Source organism: Anolis sagrei, chromosome Y, assembly GCF_037176765.1.
Source record: "Anolis sagrei isolate rAnoSag1 chromosome Y, rAnoSag1.mat, whole genome shotgun sequence".
Taxonomy (NCBI): domain Eukaryota; kingdom Metazoa; phylum Chordata; class Lepidosauria; order Squamata; family Dactyloidae; genus Anolis; species Anolis sagrei.
The window spans coordinates 63,936,723-63,961,435 of record NC_090035.1 but is presented as its reverse complement, the minus strand read 5'-3'; the positions used below and the strand labels follow the sequence as shown (position 1 = coordinate 63,961,435).

The following is a 24,713-nucleotide window of genomic DNA, read 5'->3' as shown; positions in this document are numbered from 1 at the left end:
TTCTCATCTGAGGATGTGGGCTGAATAGCTTAAGGGGTAGGTTTTGGTCAGTCATGGTGATGGAGCAATAACTATAAAAGTGTAATAGTGTCCTAAATTGGCCTTGTGACATTCTAATTATTACCAACCGGAATGCCAGTCTTTTTAAGACTAAATCTCCCAGAATCCTCCAAACTGGCATTACAAGCTCTGCTGTTCAGCTATACTGGATGTGATCTGTGCAAGACATCCATTGTGATACTCAAGAGCAGTCACAGCTCATAAATACAGGAGCCAATGGAAGTTGCTGACTTTTATTGCCATGTTACAGGTCCTCTTAAGGTGCTGAAACAAATATAGTTTTCTTCTGGGACTTCCTGCTTCGTCGCACAGTGACAGTAACAGGACATGGATCCAGAGGCATGCCTGGCACTGGAGGCATTGTGCTGAACTGCAAGAAGGAAAAGCCAGCTCTTGTTATTAGGGAGAAAATAAAGTAGCAACCTGGAGACTTGATAAGTTGCAGAAAACTTAAACGGGTGCTTTACATTGCAAATATAGAAGGGGTAGATGTAAACCATGGGTGAGCTTGCATCTTGAAGTGCTATCACTGATAATTTTGGCAAACCCGATTCTCCCAAAGAAGTTATGGTTAGAGTCCTGGAGTAGAGCTATCTAACAAGCCTTGGATTCAAATCCCAATGAAGTTCTCATCATACTGGGCTAAAATTACTGGTATGCGTTGCTTTTAGCCCAGGTTACCTACGGAGCTGGCCAGCTCCCATCACATGATGCTGTGCTGGCTTCATGGCCAAAGGAGGGTGGAGCCGGCATATGCTGTCTGCAGGGCAACATGGGAGACCTTTCCCCTATATGATCGTCCTCCCTTGAATCTGGGTGGTGCGGGGCACCAGATTCCCCACACCCTGAGGCGGAGCAGAGCGCTGCCGCCGCTGACCACCAAACATATGATGAGGTGGTGGATGACCTCATCTGTCTCAATATACTTCACAGGGTTATTATGAGGATCTTGCATGCTGTTTTGGGAGCCAGAGAAATGGATGCCTAAAGAGGCAGATGGATGAATGCATATTTTGCTTCTACTCTTATACTGGAAGGAAAAACTTCATAAGGAAATATTTGCAATTCCAATTAAACAGCAAATCATGGAGTTTGCACATTTTGAATTTACTAGTGTTATTAGAGTCCTATTTATTTATTTATTTATTTATTTACTTTACTTTACTTGTATACCGCAGTTTCTCAGCCTAACAGGCAACTCAACGCGGTTTACAACAAAGGTACAACAGTCAACGATATACAATTTAAAACCATAAAAGCATAATACACAATATTGACACAACAATAACAACCCAATGCATCTCATGACTAAAATCGTGATCCAGTTTCGTCGTCCATATTACCATTCCTGTAATCATCACATTCATTGCACTGATTAACCAAATGCCTGTTCGAACATCCAGGTTTTTAATCTTCTTCGGAACACCATCAGCGAGGGGGCTGATCTTACCTCCATGGGAAGTGCGTTCCACAGTCGAGGGGCCACCACAGAAAAGGCCCTGTCTCTCGTCCCCGCCAGCCGCACCTGTGAAGCAGGCGGGATAGAGAGCAGGGCCTCCCCTGAAGATCTTAGGGTCCTGGTGGGCTGATAGGCCGAGATACGTTCGGATAGGTAGGTTGGGCCAGAACCGTTTAGGGCTTTAAAGGCCAACACCAGCACTTTGAATTGAGCCCGGTAGCAAATCGGCAGCCAGTGGAGCTGGTGCAGCAGAGGAGTTGTATGCTCCCTGCGCTCCACTCCTGTTAGTATCATGGCTGCCGAACGTTGGACTAATTGGAGCTTCCGAGCCGTCTTCAAAGGCAACCCCACGTAGAGAGCGTTGCAGTAGTCTAAGCGGGATGTAACCAGAGCGTGGACTACCGTGGCCAAGTCAGACTTCCCAAGGTACGGGCGCAGTTGGCGCACGAGTTTTAACTGTGCGAATGCTCCCCTGGTCACCGCCGAAACCTGGGGTTCCAGGCTCAGCGATGATCACACCCAAACTGCGAACCTGCGTCTTCAGGGGGAGTGCGACCCCTTCCAACACAGGCTGTAACCCTATACCCTGTTCGGCCTTACGACTAACCAGGAGTACCTCTGTCTTGTCTGGATTCAATTTCAATTTGTTCGCCCTCATCCAGACCGTCACAGCGGCCAAGCACCGGTTCAGGACTTGGACAGCCTCCTTAGTAGCAGGTGGAAAGGAGTGACAGACTTGGACATCATCCGCGTACAGATGTCATCGCACTCCGAAACTCCGGATGATCTCCCCCAGCGGCTTTATAAGCACTAGTTTATAAGCACTAATGCAATGGTTTATAAGCACTAATGCAGTTTATAAAAGGGAATGAAATTATCAAATTTGGCACAAACATAGCCAGTAGAGTTATTTGCATCAATCACCTTTAGATTATCTTGCATATAAAATGATAATGTGTACATTAAAAAAAAGACCCAAGACATACACATTTGGAAGGACAGGTATGACATTTGGAGAACATGGAAAACCTTTTCAGCTTGTGATAAATTTAATTTATGCTCAGTTATAGCTTTTGCATTGATCTATAGTTGCACAATGAGCCCCCAGTGGCACAGTGGGTTAAATGGCTGTGCTGCTGAACTTGTTGACCGAAAGGTCACAGATTCGAATCTGAGAAGTGGCGTGAGCTCTCGCTGTTAGACCCAGCTTCTGCCAACCTAGCAGTTCAAAAACATGCAAATTGTGAGTAGATCAATAGGTACCTCTCCAGCAGAAAGGTAATGGTGCTCCATGCAGTCATGTTGGCCACATGACGTTGGAGGTGTATATGAAAAATGCTGGCTCTTCAGTTTAGAAATGGAGACGAGCACCAACCCCCAGAGTCGGACACGACTGGACTTAATGTCAGGGGAAAACCTTTACCTCTACTATAGTTGAGACTTTCGTTTACGATCAGTATTCTAGAAATAAACTCTAAATGATCCATCTGTAACAAGTATATTCTTGGAAATCTAATCTCCGCTGTGTGAGAGTGTGTGTTTGGTGTACCAGATTAGAACCTAGGAGAAATCCCAATTAAAGTCTTCACTGAGGGCCTGTCCAGACATTACCTTTACCCTAGGAGCTCCCGCGGCAAACTGGAGGGTGGCCAAAAGCCATTCCCTGTAAACATGGAAGCAATCACTACAAACAACAAAAACCATGAGATTTTCAGGTGTGGGAATATCCAGGTTCTGAACCAGAAATCCGCATCTTTGAATGTTTGTATGTCCCTGCACTTGGAAATCATGAGTTTTTTTTATCTGGGTTTGTTCCTAAAAAGAAGGTGACAGTTGAGTAGAAGGCAAAAACTTTGTTTGTGTGCCAGAAACTTCATGAAATATGTGGAGGGCACATTTTTTCTGACCAGGACAAAGTTGTGGCCCCTAGTCAACGTTGTACATCTTTTCACAGTAAGAGCAATCAGGAACAGACATGTATAACCCAGAATAACAACCTGTCTGCACAGATGGCTCTGAAGCTTATACAACCCAGGAACAGAACTTATATAATGATTTGCATCTTTAAAAACCGCTAAAATGTCCGACGGAAGTCCTGAGGTGTCCATCTTGCGGGCTGCAAGTGTAGATGAAGGAGGTAGAAATCCCAGGACCAACAGACTTACCTCACATTATCCTTGTGATGATAAAGAGAATAAAGAACACATGATGTTGCTGAAGGAAATGTGAAATATTGAAAACAAATAGTAAATAAAGTATCCCTAAGCCCTACAATAATCCTAAATACACTAAAAGCATCAGGTCCTCTTTGATCTTGACGGCTAAGTGAGGTCAGCTCTGCCAGCACTTCAGTGAAGACCAGCAATGAATACTAGACACTGTAGCGTATATTTCAGAAGAAACTGGCAAAATACAACCTCTATCTCAATATTCCTTGCCTAATAAAACCATATGAAATTCATGGGTAACTGGAAGGCACATCATGCATTCCCAGGTTGGTGCTTACCGTATAAGGTGCACTCCACTTCCCAGCACCTGCCACATTGAGAGCCCTCACCCGGATCATGTACTTAGTGTCAGGAATCAGGTTCTCCAGGTGCTCTTCAGTCCGTGAGCAAAACCAGTGGATATTCTTGCCTTGGCCATCCAGTCGGGCCTCCTGCAGTTCAAGCTCATAGAAGGAAATAAGCTCGCGGTTTTGTGGTCCTGTCCAAGAGATCTGCAAGGAAAAAATGGTTAGCATCATGCCAAAAGGCCACAGAGGAAATATACTGACTTACTTCGTTAACAAAACTGTTTCTCTCTGGAAAATAATGTAAAATGATTATTCTCACAACAAGGACCTGAGAGCACAGCAGGAATGAATGAATAGACAGATATGATGCAGAACCTGGGAAAAGGAACTGCTTTGGACTACATCTTTGACAATCCTCAACTTTGTAGTCCAAACCAATAGCTTTCTATGACCTAAGAGGGTGAAATACTAACAAGGAACTTCTATCACATTATGATATTACAGAACATCAATGCTCTAGTGAAGTCGGGTTTGTAAGGACAAAAAGGATGGGGCTTTTTTATTGGAACTAATGGGTTTTTTTCATGTCAGGAGCGACTTGAGAAACTGCAAGTCATTTCTGGTATGACAGAATTGGCCATCTGCAAAGACGCTCTGATGTTTTACCATCCTGTGGGAGGCTTCTCTCGTGTCCCTGCATGAGAAGCTTGAGCTAACAAACGGGAGCTCATCCTGCTCCCCAGATTCGAACCACCAACCATTCAGTCAGCAGTGTGAAGCCAGTGCTTCTCAACCTGTGGGTCCCAAGATGTTTTGGCCTTCAACTCCCAGAAATCCTAACAGCTGGTAAACTGGCTGGTATTTCTGGGAGTTGTAGGCCAAAAAACCTGGAGACTTACAGGTTGAGAACCACTGGTTTAAGCCATTGTGCCACAAATGGTAATATCATATCCTTTCCTCATCAGGCTCCCCTCTTCCATTGAAATTACATGTAGACATCTCAGTAGGCTTCTAATATCATGAAAACAATGTAATACCCCACATTTTGCAGTAGTTTGACTTAAAATCCATTACATTTACAAAAGATGTCTTCCTGCTGCATATGGAAATGCCAGAAATAGTATTTGCATCAGCACATCTGCTTGAAATTTCTAACTGCCCTTTGAGAGGTGGTTATGGGGACTTTCATGAACACCTGCAGTTCAAAATTCATTGCTATGCCACAGTTGAGGACTTTGGCTGGCACACATATTCTTGTTGGACAGGCAAGAGTACAAGTAATGTATGTTCCCAACTCAAACGCATTGTCAAAGTTCTGTTCCTGCTCAGATACTATAGTGTCCCCTCATTCATTGACTATATGAAGGAGCAATTGAGTCAAAGAAATGCCTATCCTTGAGGCAATGATATGAATGTGCAGTAGGCAGAGGCAAAAATATCACTTTTTGGGACAATGCCATCCAGATCCCCCCCCCCCCCCCCGCATGCTGCCTTCAGCATTAAAGGTTTCAGTATCTTTAATGCTGAAAGTAAGATTTCTGCATACGGGTTTGGACTCCTGCGCGAGTCCAAACCTGCGCGAGTCCAAACCCCCTCCTGGGGGTTTGGACTCCTGCGCGAGTTGCAAGGGGGTTTCAAAGGAGTCACCAAAGAGCATCAGAAAACATATATTTCTGATGGTCTTAGGCCAGAGAAGGCTGACAATCTCTCAACCTGTCCTTCTCTTCTTTTTTGGAAACAGACAGCAAATCCTCTCACTAAAAGCCCTCCTTCTGCTGAGATTGGCCAGCCTCTCAGCTAAGGAGAGGGTTGTTTCTGAGACTCCAAGTGGGGAGGGGAGAGCAGGCATGCTTAGCACATGTCTGAATGAGGAGAGCGTGCAGGGCTGGAGGCAGACTCATGCCAGCAAGTCCCTTCAAGGGTGGGGGTTCTGTGTGGGAAGTTTGGCCCAATTCTGTCACTGGTGGGGTTGAGAATGCTCTTTGATTGTAGGTGAACTATAAATCCCAGCAACTACAACTCCCAAATGTCAAGGTCTAGTTTCTCCAAACTCCACCGGTGTTCACATTTGGGTATACTGAGTATTCGTGTCAAGTTTGGCCCAGATCTATCATTGAGTCCACAGTGCTCTCTGGATGTAGGTGAACTACAACTCTAAAACTCAAGGTTAATGCCCACCAAACCCTTCCAGTATTTTCTGTTGGTCATGGGAGTTCTGTGTGCCAAGTTTGGTTCAATTCCATTGTTGGCGGAGTTCAGAATGCTCTTTGATTGTAGGTGAACTATACATCCCAGCAACTACAACTCTCGAATGACAAAATCAATCCCCTTCCCCCAACCTCACCAGTATTCAAATTTGGGCGCATCTGGTATTTGTGCCAAATTTGGTCCAGTGAATGAAAATACATCCTGCATATCAGATATTTACATTACGATTCATAAAAGTAACAAAAAAGTAACAAAATTATAATTATGAAGTAGCAACAAAAATAATTTTATGGTTGGGGAAAACCACGACATGAGAAACGTTATTAAGGAGTTATAGCATTGAGAAACACTTGAGCATTAATACTCTGTTTGGTTCCAGGAGGCCTTGGCATACCGAATAGTGTGGATGAACCTGAATGAGCAATCAGTAAGGTTTGTGCATGTTTGGAGCATTATATCTCCCAGAAAAGCTCAGTCAGCATGCTACCTCGGTCTTCTGGGAGATACTTCCCAAAACTCAAAATTCCCATGCTTTTACTTACTATACCAACCTGAGCACTGAAGCTGCTGCTGGTGTGCTCATGAATGAAGGGCTGTGGTGGCATTTCCACACATACTGGGGATTCTGAGCCACTGTCTGAGACACTTGTCTCCCCATCGCTCATGTTGAGATCCACTGGGACGACTGCGCTGCTGCGGCCGGGCCGAGTCCGAGGTGACTTGTGGGCTGGAGTTTTCTCTGGGAGCGTCAATTCAGCCAGCAATGCATCCAACATGTGTGGTGAACTGCTAGCTGAGCGGAGGATGTTGTTTTGGCTCTCAGCGCTGCCGCCCTGGATAGAGCTGGATGTGTCACTGCTGTCACTGCCAAATCCACGATGATCTCTGTATAGCTGGTACTAATTGGAAGAAAAAATGCCATTCATCTATATTCTAGGAGGGTTGGTCTTCCCTTCTTCCCCCTTTCCCTGGGTCCCTTGTTTATAGCTTTTCAAGAGGCATCATACTAACCCAGGGCTATAGTTGCCAAAATGCAAGCCAAAGTGGACTCCTGTGCCTTTAATGCTTGCATAGAAAATAGCTTCCTTTGTTTGTTTGATTGATTGATTGATTGACCACGGTTCATTTCTTTGCATTTTCCATTTCCCTTTACTCTCTATCCATCTCCCCCATTTCAGATTCCACTTCCTCTTGGGTTGGGACCCAATTTGCTGTCCCCTTACTAAATTTGGGGTTGTGAAAAATGTATGTAGCTTGCCACCTAGTGGTTGTTTTAGAAATTTACATCTGTTAGCACAGCTAAGCTAGCTAACAAAAGCTACTAGGCATGGGAAATCCATGGTTCTAAAACAGTGGTTCTCAACCTGGGGTTCCCCGATGTTTTTGGCCTTCAATTCCCAGAAATCCTAACAGCTGATAAACTGGCTCAGATTTCTGGGAGTTGTAGGCCAAAAACATCTGGGGACCCCAGGTTGAGAACCACTGTTATAAATGGTTCTAAAGTACTTGCAAAACTAGGGGTGCTTGTGTTTTGCTTCTAAAGTGTTGCTAAAGTTCTGGTCGTGAACATTTCAGAACTCTAACAAAACTTTCAACATTTCATTATAAATGGCAGTTCCTAATTGGTTCTGTCATAAAAATAGCCAATAACAATTACATTTTGAAAGTTTTGTTAGAGTTCTGAAATTTTCACCACCAGAACTTTAGCAACACTTTATGGATTGCCCATGCTCAACTTGTAGTAGCAAACAGAAACAAATAGAAATTACTATACAGGGATCAATGCAGGGTACTTCAATGATGGATTCTGGCACCAGATTGGCACTTTTGGGATCCCTTCTGACTCTATAATTATATTGTCCCATCTTATAAATGGAAAGCTAATCGTTATATGAATCAAAGTGATCAATTCAAAATTCTGATACATATAAGGGCAAAGCAGAACTAAGGGTGTATCTGCACTGAAGAATGAACGCATTTTGACACTACTTTAGGTGCCATGACTCAATGCTTTGGAATACTGGGATTTCTAGTTTGGTGAGATATCAACACTCTTTGGCAGAGATGGCTAAGGACCTTGTAAAAGTACAATTCCCAGGATTCCATGTCACTGAGCCATGGAAAGTAAAGTAGTATCGAACTGCATTAATTCTGTAGTATAGATTAACTCCAAATCACAAGCAATACATGCGTATATGGGGTATCTTTGCAGAAAGCAGATGAGCATCAGGAAGTACATAATAACAGATTGCAAAAATCAAATAAATGAAATGAACAAACTGAGTAATGTACCAAATGTCATAATATCAGCTATTTTAAAATATGCATCCACGATAAGACTGCTATCAAATAAATGTAAACAGACAACCCAAGAGAACAGGAGTCTTTGCATCACAGTATTTGGGATTTGACACTTGAGACAACTGCCTCAGTTTGCCTCATGGTTGGACAGGCTCTCTAGAGACCTAGGTTATATTTGTCCCATAACTGAAAGCTTTCACACTCTTTGGAGGATGGTACCAACCATTTTCTATTGAGTGTCAGATCCTGCCAGTAGGAAGAAGAGATTGGATGAAGTTTGTTGCAGGTGTGATGACCGGTGATGAAAGTCTTTCTTGCTCTTCTTGCCCAGGTTGCATCTGTTTATCAGATTGGGAGAATTTGATTGTTGGAATTACAGAACAACAACAACAACAACAACAACAACAACAACAACAAAGGACAGACTGGCAGAGAGAAAATAAATAAAATAAAATAAAATAAAAGCCACAAAATGGAAAGGCAATCTATCTATCTATCTATCTCCCATCACCATTTCTCCAAAGGGATTCAGGGCGGCTTACAGAGGGCACAAAGTCCCTAAAAACAAATACAAAAGTGAACACAATATAAAATACAATAAAATAAAACACATGCACATACAAAAACATCAACTCAGACTCAATCAAGCTGCGATCCTCCAACTGTGGCAGTAAATTACTGGCACCATGGCCAGGCTGTAAACATTGGAATAAAATACTGTATATACTTGAGTATAAGTCTAGTTTTCAGCCCTTCTTTTTAGGCTGATAAAGCTCCCCTCGGTTTATATCAAGGTTATTTATTATTTTACTCTGTTATTAGTATTATTTTTATTATTTTATTACATTTATTATTTTACTCTATTTATTATTATTATTACTATCATTATTATTACATTTATATTATTTTCGCCTATTATTATTTTTATTACATTTATTATTTTACTCTTTAATATTTTTTGAAACACAAGAAGATTAGTACACAGCAAACAAGATCACTCTGCTGGCTGTTGTATTGTATCACACGTTGGACACTTCCCAAGTGTCTAGGACTGTGTGATGTATCGGCAAATAATGCGTGCAGATCCCAGTAGGATGGCCTTTTGCAGCTAAGAGATGGTAATTTTGTCAGCACCAATTGTGTTTAAGTGCAGGCCAAGGTCTTTAGGCACTGCACCCAGTGTGCCAATCACCACTGGAACCACCTTTACTGGCTTGTGCCAGAGTCTTTGCAGTTCGATCTATAAAACCTCATATTGTGTCAGCTTTTCCAGTTGTTTCTCTTCCATCCTGCTGTCGCCTGGAATTGCAATATCAGCAATCCATACTTGGTTTTTTAACATGAGCGTGAGGTCAGGAGTATTGTGCTCGAAAACTATGTCATCCTGAATTTGGAAGTCCCAGAGTAGTTTGTTACTCATTATTATTATTATTATTATTATTATTATTATTATTATTGACATATTATTTATTTATTTACCCTATTTGTATACCGCCCTTCTCAGCCCGGAGGCGTCTCAGGGCAGTTCACAATTGGCAACATTTGATGCCTCAGCAATTATAAACAAGGAAAAAAATAATAAAATACTGTTAAACACATTTAGCACAAAATATAAAAATATAGAAAACCGCACAAAGCCATAAAAACATTGTTGTGTACATCTCCTTGTCAAAATCATTATTCAATTGCATCGTCAGGTCGTTCCATGATTTTGTATAATTATGCCGGATTAGCGAAGGCCTGTTCAAAAAGCCAGGTTTTAACCTTTCTTCAAAAAGTCAGAAGGGAGGGGGCCAATCTTATATTCTTTTATTATTATTATTATTATTATTATTATTATTACATTTCCATTATTTTACTTTATTATTATATTCATTATTTTACTCTGTTATTACTGTTATTCATTACTCTGTTATTACTGTTATTCTAACCTTCTTCTAACCTGAAGAAGGTTAGAATAATGGTTTAATCAGAGTTGGGCAGTCTTATCGTAAATTACAGTTTCATGTAATTATTCAAAAACATTTAACCCCTGATGCCCCAATTAATGTAATTTTATTGGTATCTGTTTTTATTTTGAAATTTACCAGTAGCTGCTACATTTGGTTTATACTTGACTCAATATGTTTCCCCACTTTTTGTGGTAAAATTAGGTGCCTCGGCTTTTATTCGGGTTGGCTTATACTCGAGTATATATGGTAAATGCCATCTGCAGTAATGGAGAGAGGGCATGGGATAAAGTGGAGGATGTGCAGCTACTATCAGGCTGTGCTTTTTATCTAATTTTAGTTTGTTAAGTTATAATTCGTATTTTTTTTTCATGTCAGGAGCGACCTGAGAAACTGCAAGTCACTCCTGTTGTGAGAGAATTGGCTGTCTGCAAGGACGTTGCCCAGGGGACGCCTGAATGATCTGATGTTTTATCATCCTTGTGGGAGGCTTCTCTCATGTCCCCTCATGAGGAGCTGGAACTGATAGAGGGAGCTCATCCGCCTCTCCCCGGATTCGAACTTGCGACCTGTCGGTCTTCAGTCCTCTCAGCACAGGGCTTTAACCCACTGCGCCACCGGGGCTCCGCATAATTCGTATTTATATGTTGGGTTGTATAAATTTTGTTAGTATGGATGTGTTGTTGTTGTACTCGAGCATTGAATGTTTGCCTTTTATGTTTGGAATGTGCCTGAGTCCTTTTGGGGAGATGGAATCTATATAAATAAAACTGTAATGTTCGTTTGTGGGATTAACATAACTCAAAAACCACTGGACGAATTGACGCCAAATTTGGACACAATACACCTAACAACCCAATGTATGTCCTTCACTGATTTTGTCATTTGGGAGTTGTAGTTGCTGGGATTTATAGTTCACCTACAATCAAAGAGCATTCTGAACTCCACCAATGATGGAATTGAACCAAATGTGGCACACAGAACTCCCATGAGCAACAGAAAACACTAGAAGGGTTTGGTGGGCATTGACCTTGAGAGTTGTAGTTCACCTACATCCACAGAGCACTGTGGACTCAAACAATGATGGATCTGGACCAAACTTGGCACAAATACTCAATATGCCCAAATGTGAACACCAGTGGTGTTTGGGGGAAATGAGACCTTGACATTTGGGAGTTGTAGTTGCAGGTATTAATAGTTCATCTAAAATCAAACAGCATTCTGGACTCAACCAATGATGGAATTGAACCAAACTTGGCACACAGAACTCCCATGACCAACAGAAAACACTGGAAGGGTTTGGTGGGCATTGACCTTGAGTTTGGGAGTTGTAGTTCACCTCCATCCAGAGAGCACTGTGGACTCAAACAATGATGGATCTGGACCAAACTTGGCACAAATACTCCATATGCCCAAATATGAACACAGATGGAGTTTGTGGGAAATAGACCTTGACATTTGGGAGTTGTAGTTACTGGGATTTATAGTTCACCTATAATCAAAGAGCATTTGAACCTCACCAACGACAGAATTGGGGCAAACTTCCCACACATGACCAACAGAAAATATTTAAGGCCATCCAGTCCAGCTCCCTTCACCAGGGCAAGAAAATGTAATCAAAGTCCTCCTGACAAAGAGCCACCCAGTCATAAATATATGATTCATACACACACAGAGATATAGTATCATAGATTTGAATGGGACCTCTAAAGAAGAATAATTATATGTTGCTTGTTCCAGAGTAGGCAAACCAGACACTCTCCACATCAACACTGACAAAGAAAGTACAAGACATACTGGTTACCCACAAGCATAAAGAAATTACATATATTAGAAACCAACACTTTCTCATTACATTATTTTCCATATCACCAGACTGGGCCACAGCAACGCGTGGCAAGGGACAGCTAGTAGAATATAAATAAAGTTTTTATTATTACTACGTAGGACAACTAGGGGCTAAATATTCTCAAAGGCTTGATTGAAGAGCCATGTATTCAAGTCTCTATGGAAGGAGGACAGTGTGGGGCCTGTCTAGTCTCCCTGGAGAGGGAGTTCCAAAGCCGGAGGGCTACCACTGAGAAACCCCTCTCCCTTGTCCCCACTTGTGATGGTGGTGGGACCACACATCTACATAGACACACATCTACATGAAAACGCTAGGTGAGGCCATCCAGAATTTTGGAGTTCTGTGTCATCTGTATGCAGAAGACACACAGCTCTATTACTCATTTCCACCCAAATTCAAGGAAGCTCCCCAGACCAGTGCTCCACCCTCCAAACCCATAAAGTGAATGCTGGCTTACCACCCCCAGAATGCCTTTGTATTTGCAGAAACAGGTCAAGCTCATAAAGCTCACCATTTGCCTATCCCTCATTATGCCACAGTCACCCCCCCCCCTCCCCACTCCCATTGTGACCAAATAAACTCAACATGGGGAAAGAATAATTGTGGCCAAAGCATCTACCAAGTCCCACCATTGCTTTACAATACTGTATTGCATAGTCTGAATGACAATGCAGGGCATGAAGAGACATCAGCTATTGTCAAAATCATAGAATCATACAATAATAGAGTTGGAAGAGACCATTTTAATAGTTGGAAGAGACCAAAAATAGAGTTGGAAGAGACCATTTTAAGTGGATTTATTTTCTAGTGTGACGAAGTCATTGTGACTCCATCACACTAGAGAATGAATCCACTTTAAATCTGGTTGGTGCCTCCTGCAGAATTCTGGGGTTTGTAGTTTAGGGAGGAGCCTTTAACAGCCTCACTAAACTACAAACCCCAGAATTCTGCAGGAGGTAGAAACCAGATTTAAAGTGGATTTATTCTCTAGTGTGATAAAGTAGCATGTTGGACATGCTGTCCTTCATTCCAACCCCCTGCCATGCAAGAAAAGCACCATCAAAGCATCCCTGACAGATGGCCAACCAGCCTCTGTTTAAAAGCTTTCAAGGAAGGAGCTTCCACTACACCCTGTTGCAGAGAGTTCCACCGCTGAGTAGCTCTTATGGTCAGGAAGTTCTTCCTATTGTTGAGATGGAATCTCCTTTCCTGTAATGTGAACCCATTGCCCCAAATCCTAGTTTCCAGGGCAGCACAAACAAGCCTGCTCTCTCTTCCTTATGGCATCTTGTCACATACAATTGGGGGGGGGGGGGGTATTTAGTCAGATACTAATTGTACAAGTTCTTCCACTTAAAAAGATAAGAGAGGCCTGTAATTGACATCATAGGTAGACCTCAACTATGAGAGACAACATGAGAAAACACATCCAGAAAATCACATTGTGGTGTCTAATTTTTGATAACACCTCTATGGTCAATTTAATCTAGCCATTCTGGAAGACATGGGGTTTCCTAGAGTGAATACCACTCTAAAAATATCTTGGTCCTGCAATGCAATTCTGTTAATTTTCAGGAGAAATTGACCATAAAGTTATGCTGGAAGACTTAGATTTTCAAAGAGGTGTTCTCTCACATAATTATTTAAAAAAAGGTAAAATGTAAAGGTTTTCCTCTGACAATAAGTCATCATCATCATCATCATTTAATAACTTATTAATCGCCCTCCATCCGAGAATGCTCCAGGCGATTGACAGCTAAATTAGAAAAGATAAAATACATACATACAAAAATTAAAATTCAACAGAGATCGAATGATCTAGCAAAAAGCCAGGTCTTAAGTGTGAGAGTAAAAGGCCCTAAGTCATGTAGGGTGGCAAGGAATTCCACAAGACAGGAGCAGAAATAGAAAAAGCCCTGCGTCTGGTCCTTTCCAAGTGCACTTCTCTAGGACCCGGTATATGGAGTAAGTCACACTAGGCTTACTCCAGTCGTATCCGACTCTGGGGTGGTGGTGCTCATCTCAATTTCTAAGCCAAAGAGCCAGCGTTGTCGGTAGACACCTCCAAGGTCATGTGGCCGGCATGACTGCATGAAGCGCTGTTACCTTCCCGCCGGAGTGGTACCTATTGATCTACTCACATTTGCATGGTTTTGAACTGCTAGGTTGGCAGAAGCTGGGGCTAACAGAGGGAGCTCACGCCACTCCCCAGATTTGAACCTGCGACCTTTCGATCAGCAAGTTCAGCAGCTCAGCGGTTTAACCCACTGCACCACCAGGGGCTCCTAAATAAAATAAAATGAAATAAAATAAAAATAGCAATTCCTTATTTGTGGTTTTTTCACTTTCATGGGATTTTATGTCCCTAATCCCAGTGAATGTGATGGCTGTACTTAAAACTTTCAAAAAATTCTTGTTTAGCACATCCTTTTTGGAATGTATTTGAAATTCCTTTGTCCAGTAATTGGTCCAAGAGCAAAAGATCTGAGAAACCAAAGTCTTCAGAGTTTCCTGGATTTGATATTTGAATATTGGCCCCAAGAAATTTAATTGAGCGCAAACTTCCACTGCAGCCTTAAAAGCCTTATGTGTGTTTGTGTGTGTTTCAAACAGATGATGACAGAGAGAGGGAAAGTACTTTCTTTCATTAACTGCCAAGGGAATAAAGTAAGAATTCGGCTTTGTTAGTGAGATTTTTTTTAAACCAAACAGAAATATGATCCCTGAAGGACAGCATCTAATGAAAGCCATTCAGTCTAAGGCATCTGAAATTCTTGACAGCTTCCGAAGAGCACTACTTCCTAAGCAAAGCTAGAGTTACTTCCTACTTCTTGGAGAAAGGTCAAGGCAAGGATAGACAGTTGACAGCTCAGGACAGTCTGTCCTATGAAGCTCTAGGGTCCAGTGGCATCTTAATAAACCCCTAAATCTATTGCAGCATAGCATTTTGTGGATTGGTTGCTGTGAGTTTTCTGGGCTGTATGGCCATGTTCCAGAAGCATTCTCTCCTGACATTTCACCCACATCTATGGCAGGCATCCCCAGAGGTTGTGAGGTCTGTTACAAACTAGGCAAGTGGGGTTTATATATCTGTGGAATGTCGAGGGTGGGAGAAAGAACTCTTGTCTGCATGAGGCGAGCTTGAATGTCGCAATTGGCCACCTTGATTACCATTTAATGGTCTTGCAGCTTCAAAGCCTGGCTGATTGCTGCCTGGATGGTCCTTTGTTGGAAGGTGTTAGCTGGCCCCTGTTTTTCCCATGTCAGACTACACAGAGAAGCCATTGAAATCCACAAGCATGTGGACAATTTCAACAGAAAGGAGGAAACCATGAAAATGAGCAAAATCTAGCTACCAGTATTTTTTAAAAAAACTTTAAAATCAGGACAGTAAATAAAAACAACACTCAAAAAACAGGAATTCCAGACAATAATCAATCAGGGCCAGCTAACACCTCCCAACAAAGGATCCCCAGGCAGCAATCAACCAGGCTTTGATGCTACAAGGCCATTAAATACTAATCAAGATGGTCAATTGCGACATTCATACTTGTCTCAAGCAGACAAGAGTTCTTTCTCGCATCCTGGACATTCCACAGATATATAAATCTCACTTGCCTAGTTTCCAACAGACCTCGCAACCTTTGACAATGCCTGCCATAAATGTGGGCAAAACGTCAGGACGGAATATCTCTGGAACATGGCCATAGAGCCTGGAAAACTCACAGCAACCCAGTGATTCCGACCATGAAAGCATCTGACAACACATTTTGTGGACTGTAGGCCATTGTGTCAGATGCATGAAAATCACAGAAGCAAATACTGCAGGTAATTAATTGTTGTAGAATAAAGACACTTTCAAGTGGAACATATGTCTATAGGAGGGAGGAGAGTTGTATTTTATAACAAAGTTCTACTCTGTTGCCATAGGGCTAAATAAGAATAAAAATGTAAGAACATTAAAAGGACAAGTAGAATCAGAACAAAGATCTCTTTCATCTGAGGGCCCTTCCAGACAGGCCCCAAAATGCGGGAACTGTCACACTTTTAGCTGATGCCTCGGGTAAAAGTGAATTAATTTGGAACAAGGCAAAGTTTCTATGCTTTGTTCTGAATTAATTAGACACCTGGTAAGAACCAGATCTTAAGTAAGTTCTGGGTCTTACCAGGTGTAGAACCAGTGTAGATTGGGTCCGGGAACTGCATCAAATTAGCCTGAAAACTCAAGAAGGTACCCATCCCTTCTCCCAAAATAACCCCTTAAAAGAAAGAAAAATTCACCAGGCTACCATCAAAGCATTCCTTTAGTCTTCCCATGCATAGAAATGATGCACCTGGAGATGGGGTATATGGGTGAAGAGGAAAATCACTCCCTCCCCCAATCTCCTGGTGCATCATGTCAGGAGAACTGAAGGAGGACCTTTATGGTGGCCTGGCAGGTTTTTCTTTTTTTTGAGGTTATTTTTTTTGGAGGGGGATTTCTGGGTGGCTGGGTTTTGGGCAGCTTGTGGCGACAAAAACCCACGGGTTTGACCGTTGTCTGGATGTGGCCTAACATTGTTTTCACCAGTCGTATCTTTCACCCTTCAGCAAAGGATATGTCCACCCTTCAGCAAAGGATACACTCACCAGTTGTACCTTTCACCCTTAAGCAAAGGATGCTCTCCAGCTGTACTGATATGGCAGGAACAGTCCCAATTAATCCTCCGTCATAAATTTGCCATCTTGACCACATTCTACTATTTGGTCAAGATGGCAAACATTATGAGTGAGGAACACACATACCATGTCAAAAAGTGACCGGGATTGTTCTTGCCATATTGGGACAGTTGGAGAGTATGTCCCCAGTATCCAAAGCGGTTTGGACATATCCTTTGCTGAAGGGTGAAAGATACAACTGGTGAAGGCAATGCCAGGCCACTTCCAGACAGGGTTAAAATCTACGTTGAACAGTCAACCCTAGTGGCCCAGTATTCATTTGTGAAATGTTGGAGGGTATGTTCATTAATACACACTTATTTTACATTCAAGGTGGCTCCATACATCTGTCGTGACTCATAGAATGAATTGTTTATTGTTATACCTTTGCTAGTCTTTCTTAAATCTTAACAACATTGTTATTTTAAATAGGCATAGGCGAAGCACCTTTAAAATGGATTGTTTTGAATTTGAACCTTATCTATAAATGTTTTTTCCCTAGTTAGTTGACAATTATTGGTAATGGCTGTATGTTGGTTCTAATTAGAATTTACAGTCCTGAAGACCTGCATAGATGGAAAGGACATAAATGTGCAAGTAAACAAGAATTGCATTTTGAAAGTAACTCTTTCTGGTGCCCTATGTTCCCTGCTCCTTCATAGTTGGCTGGGTAGCTGTGTACTTTGCTCACTTAGACAAACTACAAGCCTTTACAAAAGCTGAGTTTTTGAGCATAGGGTGAGAGGAAGTCTCCTACCTCTGGAAGAAAATTTTCATTTTGACCACAAGCTCAGGTATATTTGTGCTTTTACACATTAGTGACGATGGAATAGGGAAGTTGGTGGGAACCGCTGCTTCTTTGCCCACCTCCTGGATGGTCTTTGCCTCCCTTGTCCCCAGTTCTGCTCAGAAAGGTGCCACAGAGGTAATCAGTAACCCAGTATGTGCAGCCAAAGCATCTCTCCCTCTCTTATATATAAGCCTCTCCTGACGGACAGGTGATCTGCTGACTCTCTCCCCTCTCTTTCCCCCACTCCTGCTGTGTGTCCCTACTCAAAACTAAACGACCTGTTTGTTTTGGCAGCATCTTCACCCCTTGTCCTGTGTTCAGCTCCGGATGAAAGTTCTTTTTTATTATTATTAAATTACTTTCCCCAGGAAATCACAGACACAAGGGAAACATAAATCAGAACGAATTGTACTTCAGCTTATATCCTTCAACTGCCCCAATTTGGCTTGGAGAGTTGTGATTCATACTTTTCCGCTGTTCTTTTTAATATCCCTGTTTCTTCCCCCCTCCTCACACTTTCCCACTTTGTCCAGTTTACTTCTGTTGCTACATACTAAGCTCAAAGTGCAAAAGTAGCTTGCATTCAGCAGGAGGGAGAAGATAGGAAGGAGCAAAAGTGTGCCATTCCCACTAGGTCCATACCAGTGGCTTTTTGGTACTAATGTTGGAGAGTGGTCCCTGGTCAAAGTGATCCCTGGTCAAAAAAAAAAGCCACTGGTATGGACTAGGGCTGGTCAATTCGTTTCGTTAATTCGTAATTCGTTAAAAAATTCGTTAATTTTTGAATTACGAAACGATTACAAAACTTATTTTTAAACCTGGAAGTGTTTTTAAATATCGAAACGGCAGGCGCCAAAAAATTTTGTATTTCCGTCCATTTCGGAAATACGTAAGATGGCCGCCTGGCTTGCTGGGAGCTCTCCTCTCTCGGCGCCGGCTGAGCAAGCGAGAGGGCGAGCGAGAGGGCGAGCGGCGAGCGAGAGGGCGAGGGCGAGCGAAAGGGCGAGGGCGAGCGAGAGGGCGAGTGAGAGGGCGAGGGCGAGCGGCGAGCGAGAGGGTGAGGGCGAGTGGCGAGCGAGAGGGCGAGCGAGAGGGCGAGCGGCGAGCGAGAGGGCCCGCCAGAGTGAGTGCCTGCCTTCCCTCAATAATAATTTCTCCTCCCTATTCTACTAAATTAATAATTAAATTTAAAAAATATTTTTAAAATATTGAAAAAAAAAGGGCGCCATCTTTACAAAATGTTTTGTAAATATTTACGAAATTTCGTAAATACCGAACTTTTTTTTTGGAAAATTTTGTAATTATTTTAAATATCGAAACAAAAAAACACCCCAATTACAAATCGATTTTAGAAACAAATTTTTGCGTTGTTACCCAGGCCTAGTATGGACCTAGTGGGAATGGCACACTTCTCCCCTACCAACATTCCTGTTGCCTTGGCACTATAAGAGGGTTTGATGAGATCAGTCACTATTGTTGCAACAGTGTAGTAACAATGAGTCCGCAGACCATATTTTGGTTCTTGGGAACCACGATCACAGGCTGGGAACCACTGGTCTTGACAAAAGCAAACTGTTGCAGCCTCTCCAAATGTCTCTGTCTTTCCTCATTTATAAATTTGTCATCTTGACTGATTTTGATATTGCTTGGCCATATGTGTCTAAGTCTTGTTTATCTGTCCAATGTTTAAGAGCATCATGAGAAAATAAGACTCACCGTGAAATGCAACACAGTAGGAAAAGCATTTTATAGATGGCTAGACCATTTGGGCCAAAACTCCAAAGTGATTGAGAGGTTCCTCCTGGATGTCCACACCAGAGCAGGATTTTTCCTACTCTCAGCATGGGGTAAAACTGATGAACATGGTTTTTGACCCACATTAGGAAAAATCAGGGCAGCTGCATGCTTTGTGGTGCTGTAAACAGCAGGACCGGTTCTTATTTGGAATTGGTTCCTTATTCACATGGGTCAGTGCCACCATCCTGTTAATGTCATCAAAGTCACTCATGCTACTCTTTACCCCGCCCCTCTCCAAGTCACGTAGGCAGAGTTGTTAACATTGGCAAAGGCATCCTGCAATGGCCAAGGGCTTGGTGGTTGTCACTACAGTGACAAAAAAGTGATAGAGTTAAAGGTAGCTCATCAAGACTCCCACTGTCAAGACGAGATAGAAATGCTGCTACTCTGGACCAGCCTTGCATTAAGTGGACAGTGTAGATGGGCCTTTCATCAAGGCAGCAACAACTCCGTTAGTAAAATCTGAGCAGGACTTTTAATAATAAGTCTTGATGAAGGTTGCTGGTTCTTCTTCTTCTTCTTCTTCTTCTTCTTCTTCTTCTTCTTCTTATTATTATTATTATTATTATTATTATTTAAAGTTGACTTGACAACACATGACAATAGCTAACCAGGTTGAATTTCAGAATGATTTCATACTCCAGGAAATTAAGATGAATGTTCTTAGCTGATGTAAACCCAGCTCAGTTGTTTACCTTCTTATTCTTCCTGGTTTCTCCCATTCCTCCTTGCTAGAATATGGGGAAAGTTACTGCATTATTTAAAATGAAATAGGGTTTATAGTAGCACCTTAAAAACTAACATGTTATATTAACTTATTTAGATTATCCCTTGTTGTCCAAGTATGATGGTCTTCCAAGTTCTTGGAAGACGCCTGTACGTGAGGTTTCTTAATGTGTGGTGAATGGTGCATAGCTGTTCAACACAGTCTTCATAGTGTGAGGGTTCCAACCAGTGGTGTGGTTAACATGATGATGGTGGCATCTCAATCTGTTGCATCCTTCTTCCACCTTCACAGCCATTATAACATGCACCATATTATCTTCCGCTTGCTCTGCCATTGAGGTCTTCAGATTGTGCTCGGTCTGCAATCTGCCCTGTGGCCCTCCCTGAGAGTGCATGACTCTGATGGTTATGCCCACAGGTTCATTGGAACACACAAGCCCCTTTAACCATGACAAGGCTGGCATTGTCTGTAGACACCTCCAAGGTCATGTGGCGAACATGACTGCCTGGAGCAACGTTACCTTCCCACCGGAGTGGTACCTATTAATCTACTTACATTTGCATGTTTTTGAACTGCTAGGTTGGCAGAAGGTGGGACTAACAGCGGGAGCTCACCCTGCTCCCCGGATTCAAACCTGTGACCTTTCAGTCAGCAAGTTCAGCAGCTCAGCGGTTTAACCTGCTGCACCACCGGTTGACTCCATAAAAGTTTATGCTAAAGAAAATATGTTGCCCTTTACAGTGCCATAAGACTTTTTGTGGGAGCCCCCGGTGGCGCAGTGGGTTAAACGGCTGAGCGGCTGAGCTTGTTGACCAAAAGATCACAGGTTTGAATCTGGGAAGCGGCGTGAGCTTCCACTGTCAGCCCCAGCTTTTGCCAACCTAGCAGTTCAAAAATATGCAAATGTGAGTAGATCAATAGATCCACTCAGGTGAGTGAGTAGATCAATAGGTACCGCTCCGGCGGAAAGGTAACGGCACTCCATGCAGTCATGATGGCCACATGACCTTGGAGCTGTCTACGGACAATGCCGGCTCTTAGAAATGGAAATGAGCACCAACCCGCAGAGTCAGATACGACTGGACTTAATGTCAGGGGAAAACCTTTATCTTTTACTGAGACTTTTTGTAATTTTGCTGAGAAAGGAACCCAGTGGGTATTGCAAAAACAGGTCTTGGCAAGCATCCATGCCTGGAAGATGAAGTTGTTGGTATTTTATTTTAAAAATGGAGAGAGGCAGAGAGCGAAGCTGGAGATGTGTTGTCATCACTTCCTCTGCCTTCCCTCTTGAGAAGCTCCTGACTTGCAGGTGCAGCATGAGCCGTGGACAATGGGCTCATTGAGAAAGGAACCCTGCCAACAGAGCAGTGAAGGGAAGGGGGAAGTTTTAGCAAATAGCACCAAAACATGACACAGATGAGTAAGAACAACTCAAGGATTTTAGGATGGGGGAAAACAGACAGACCCTTCTTGCTTTCAAGATCTAATCTGCAATGTGTTTTATCAACATCATTTCCAGATCTATTATGGGCATATAGAATATGTTTCTATAAATATAATGGAACCCCGATGGCACAGTGGGTTAAACCACGGAGCTGCTGAACTTGCAGACTAAAAGGTCAGTAGTTTGAATCTGGGGAGCGGGGTGAGCTCCCACTGTTAGCCCCAGCTTCTGCTGACCTAGAAGTTCAAAAACATTCAAATGTGAGTAGATCAATAGGTACCACTCCAGCAGGAAGGTAACGGCGCTCCACGCAGTCATGCTGGCCACATGACCTTGGAGGTGTCTATGGATAAGACCGCCTTTTCGGTGTAGAAATGGAGATGAGACCATCCCCCAGAGTCGGATACGACTGGACTTCATGTCCAAGGGAAACCTTTACCTTGACTAAATGCTAATCAAGCTTGCTAATTGCAACCTTCAGACAAGGGTTCTTCCTCCCACCCTGGATATTCCACAGATGCATAAATACATACATTCCACTTGTTTTACCTCGAAAGCTGACTGGTACAACCTGGGGGTCACAATCAGACACAGTGAAGACATCTGCCCTTGTGCTATGCTACTCTGCTGCTGAGTATGCATGCCCAGTGTGGAACACATCTCACCACACTAAAACAGTATATGTGGCTCTTAATGAGACATGCCACATTATCACGGGGTGTCTGTGCCCTACACCACTGGAGAAATTACACTGTTTAGCCGGTATTGCACCACCTGATATCAGCCAGGAATTAGTAGCCAATAGTGAAAGGACCAAGGCAGTGACATCTCCAGCTCATCCCGTTTGGGTATCAGCCAGCATGTCAACGACTTAAATAAGAAATAGCTTTCTAAGATCTACAGAGACACTCACTGGAACACCTCAGCAAGCGAGAGTCCAAAAGTGGCAGGCTCAAACCCAGAACCTCAATCAATGGCTGATACCAAATGAGAGACTCCCCCCTGGGCACACAGAAAACTGGGCAACTTGGAAGGTGCTGAACAGACTGCGCTCTGGCACCACGAGATGCAGAGCCAATCTTAAGAAATGGGGCTACAAAGTGGGATCCATGACATGCGAGAAAAGCAAACCACTGACCACCTGCTGCAATGCAACCTGAGCCGTGCTACATGCACAATGGAGGACCTTCTTATTGTAACACCAGAGGCACTCCATGTGGCCAGCTACTGGTCAAAGGACATTTAATCAACTACCAAGCTTGCAACCTTTGTGTTTCGTTTGTTTGTTTGTTTAAAAATGCAATACAACTTTTTGGTTTGCTCCTGACACGATAAATCAGGGGTCCTCAAACTTTTTAAACAGAGGGCCAGGCCACAGTCCCTCAAACGGTTGGAGCGCCAGATTATAATTTGAAAAAAACCATGAATTCCTATGCACACTGCACATACCTTATTTGTAGTGCAAAAAACCCTAACAACAATATAATAATTAAAATGAAGAACAATTTTAACAAATATAAACTTATTAGTATTTCAGTGGGAAGTGTGGGCCTGCTTTTGGCTGATGAGATACGATTGTTGTTGTTGTTGTTGTGTGCTTGCAAATCATTTCAGACTTAGTTTGACTCTGAACGAGGGCCGGCTAAATGACCTTAGAGGACCATATCTGGTCCCCGGGCCTTAGTTTGAGGACCCCTGAGATAAATAAATACCTCCAACAGACCTCTGAGCAGGGGCGGCCCGTCCATTATAAGAAGTAAGCAGTCGCAGAACACTTTTTTTTTGCCAGGGGCGCAGAGGCGCCTCTGTAAATGCCCCTCGACTGCCACTTGAGGAGCGCCCCCTCAGCTCACAACAGCCCTAGCAGTCCAGGGGGAGTCTCAGCTTTCTCGCCTCGCCTGGCCCCTCTCGTTCCTGCTCCACCCGGTCACCGGGCGCGCGAGCAGAGCCGGCGCTCAATCGTTCTCCACGTTCGATTCCTTCCCCATGACCGGCTCCCTTTCCCGATCCCCGGCGCTCCACCCGCCTCCTCTCCTCTCCCCAATCCGCGGGTGGGCCAAGGGGCGGAGCCGCCGCGCCTGGCCCGCTTTGGGTCCGGAGGTGTGCCTGAAGACCCCAGCGTGCGCACCAAAAGTCGCCTCTTCTCCTGACTTTCTCTTCAGCCATTGGGACCAAGAGAGAGAGAGAGAGCCCCTCCGGCTGGAGGTATCTCCCACCTCCACTCCCTCCTTTATTTTTGCGCCTACCTTCAGGAAAGGCATCTCCACCTCTCTCTCTCTCTCTCTCTCTCTCTCTCTCTCGGTCCCAATGGCTGAGGAGAAAGTCAGGAGAAGAGGTGAATTTTGGTGCACACGCCGGGGTCTTCAGGCACGCCTCCGGACCCAAAGCGGGCCAGGCAAGGGAGCAAGTGCAGCAAGTGTAGTTACTGGGATGTATAGTTCACCTACAATCAAAGAGCATTCTGAACTCCACCAATGATGGAATTGAACCAAATATGGCACACAGAACTCCCACGACAAACAGAAAATATATATCAATGATTGGTTGGGGGGGGGGGGGGGCGCCAAAATCCTGTTTGCTTACCATTGAAAATTACCTAGGGCCGCCTCTGCCTCTGAGGATGCTTGCCACAGATGGAGGTGAAACGTCAGGAGAGAGTGCTACTGGAACCTGGCCATACAGTCTAAAAAACTCAGAGCAACCCACTAATAATAACTGATGAAATAAGCCATAGTTTTTTCATAGTATGGGGAGCAATTCTTCTCCTTTCCAGGTAATTTCTGCTTCTGGTACCAACTGCTCTGATAATTCCCAGAAACTCAGATGGATGGGGCCCTCCTGGCTGGGGATTCTGGTTTGCTGAAGCCTTCCAAAGGGATCGTCTGCAAGGCCTGCCCTTGGCTCCCAGCCCCCTTC

The 24,713-nt window shown here is 43.3% G+C and overlaps 1 protein-coding gene across 1 annotated transcript; it reads right to left on the bottom strand.

Annotated features, from left to right (window-relative positions):
* Positions 1 to 122: 122 nt before the first annotated feature.
* Positions 123 to 24,679, bottom strand: LOC137095244 (fibronectin type III domain-containing protein 8-like). The gene is made up of 5 exons (XM_067461696.1): positions 24,381 to 24,679; positions 8,767 to 8,881; positions 6,794 to 7,141; positions 4,026 to 4,238; positions 123 to 430 (listed from the first exon to the last, which is right to left on the bottom strand). The coding sequence occupies exons 2-5, from the start codon at positions 8,767 to 8,769 to the stop codon at positions 317 to 319; spliced, it is 678 nt and encodes a 225-aa protein (XP_067317797.1). The 5' UTR covers positions 8,770 to 8,881; positions 24,381 to 24,679; the 3' UTR covers positions 123 to 316.
* Between the last annotated feature and the right edge of the window lie 34 nt (positions 24,680 to 24,713).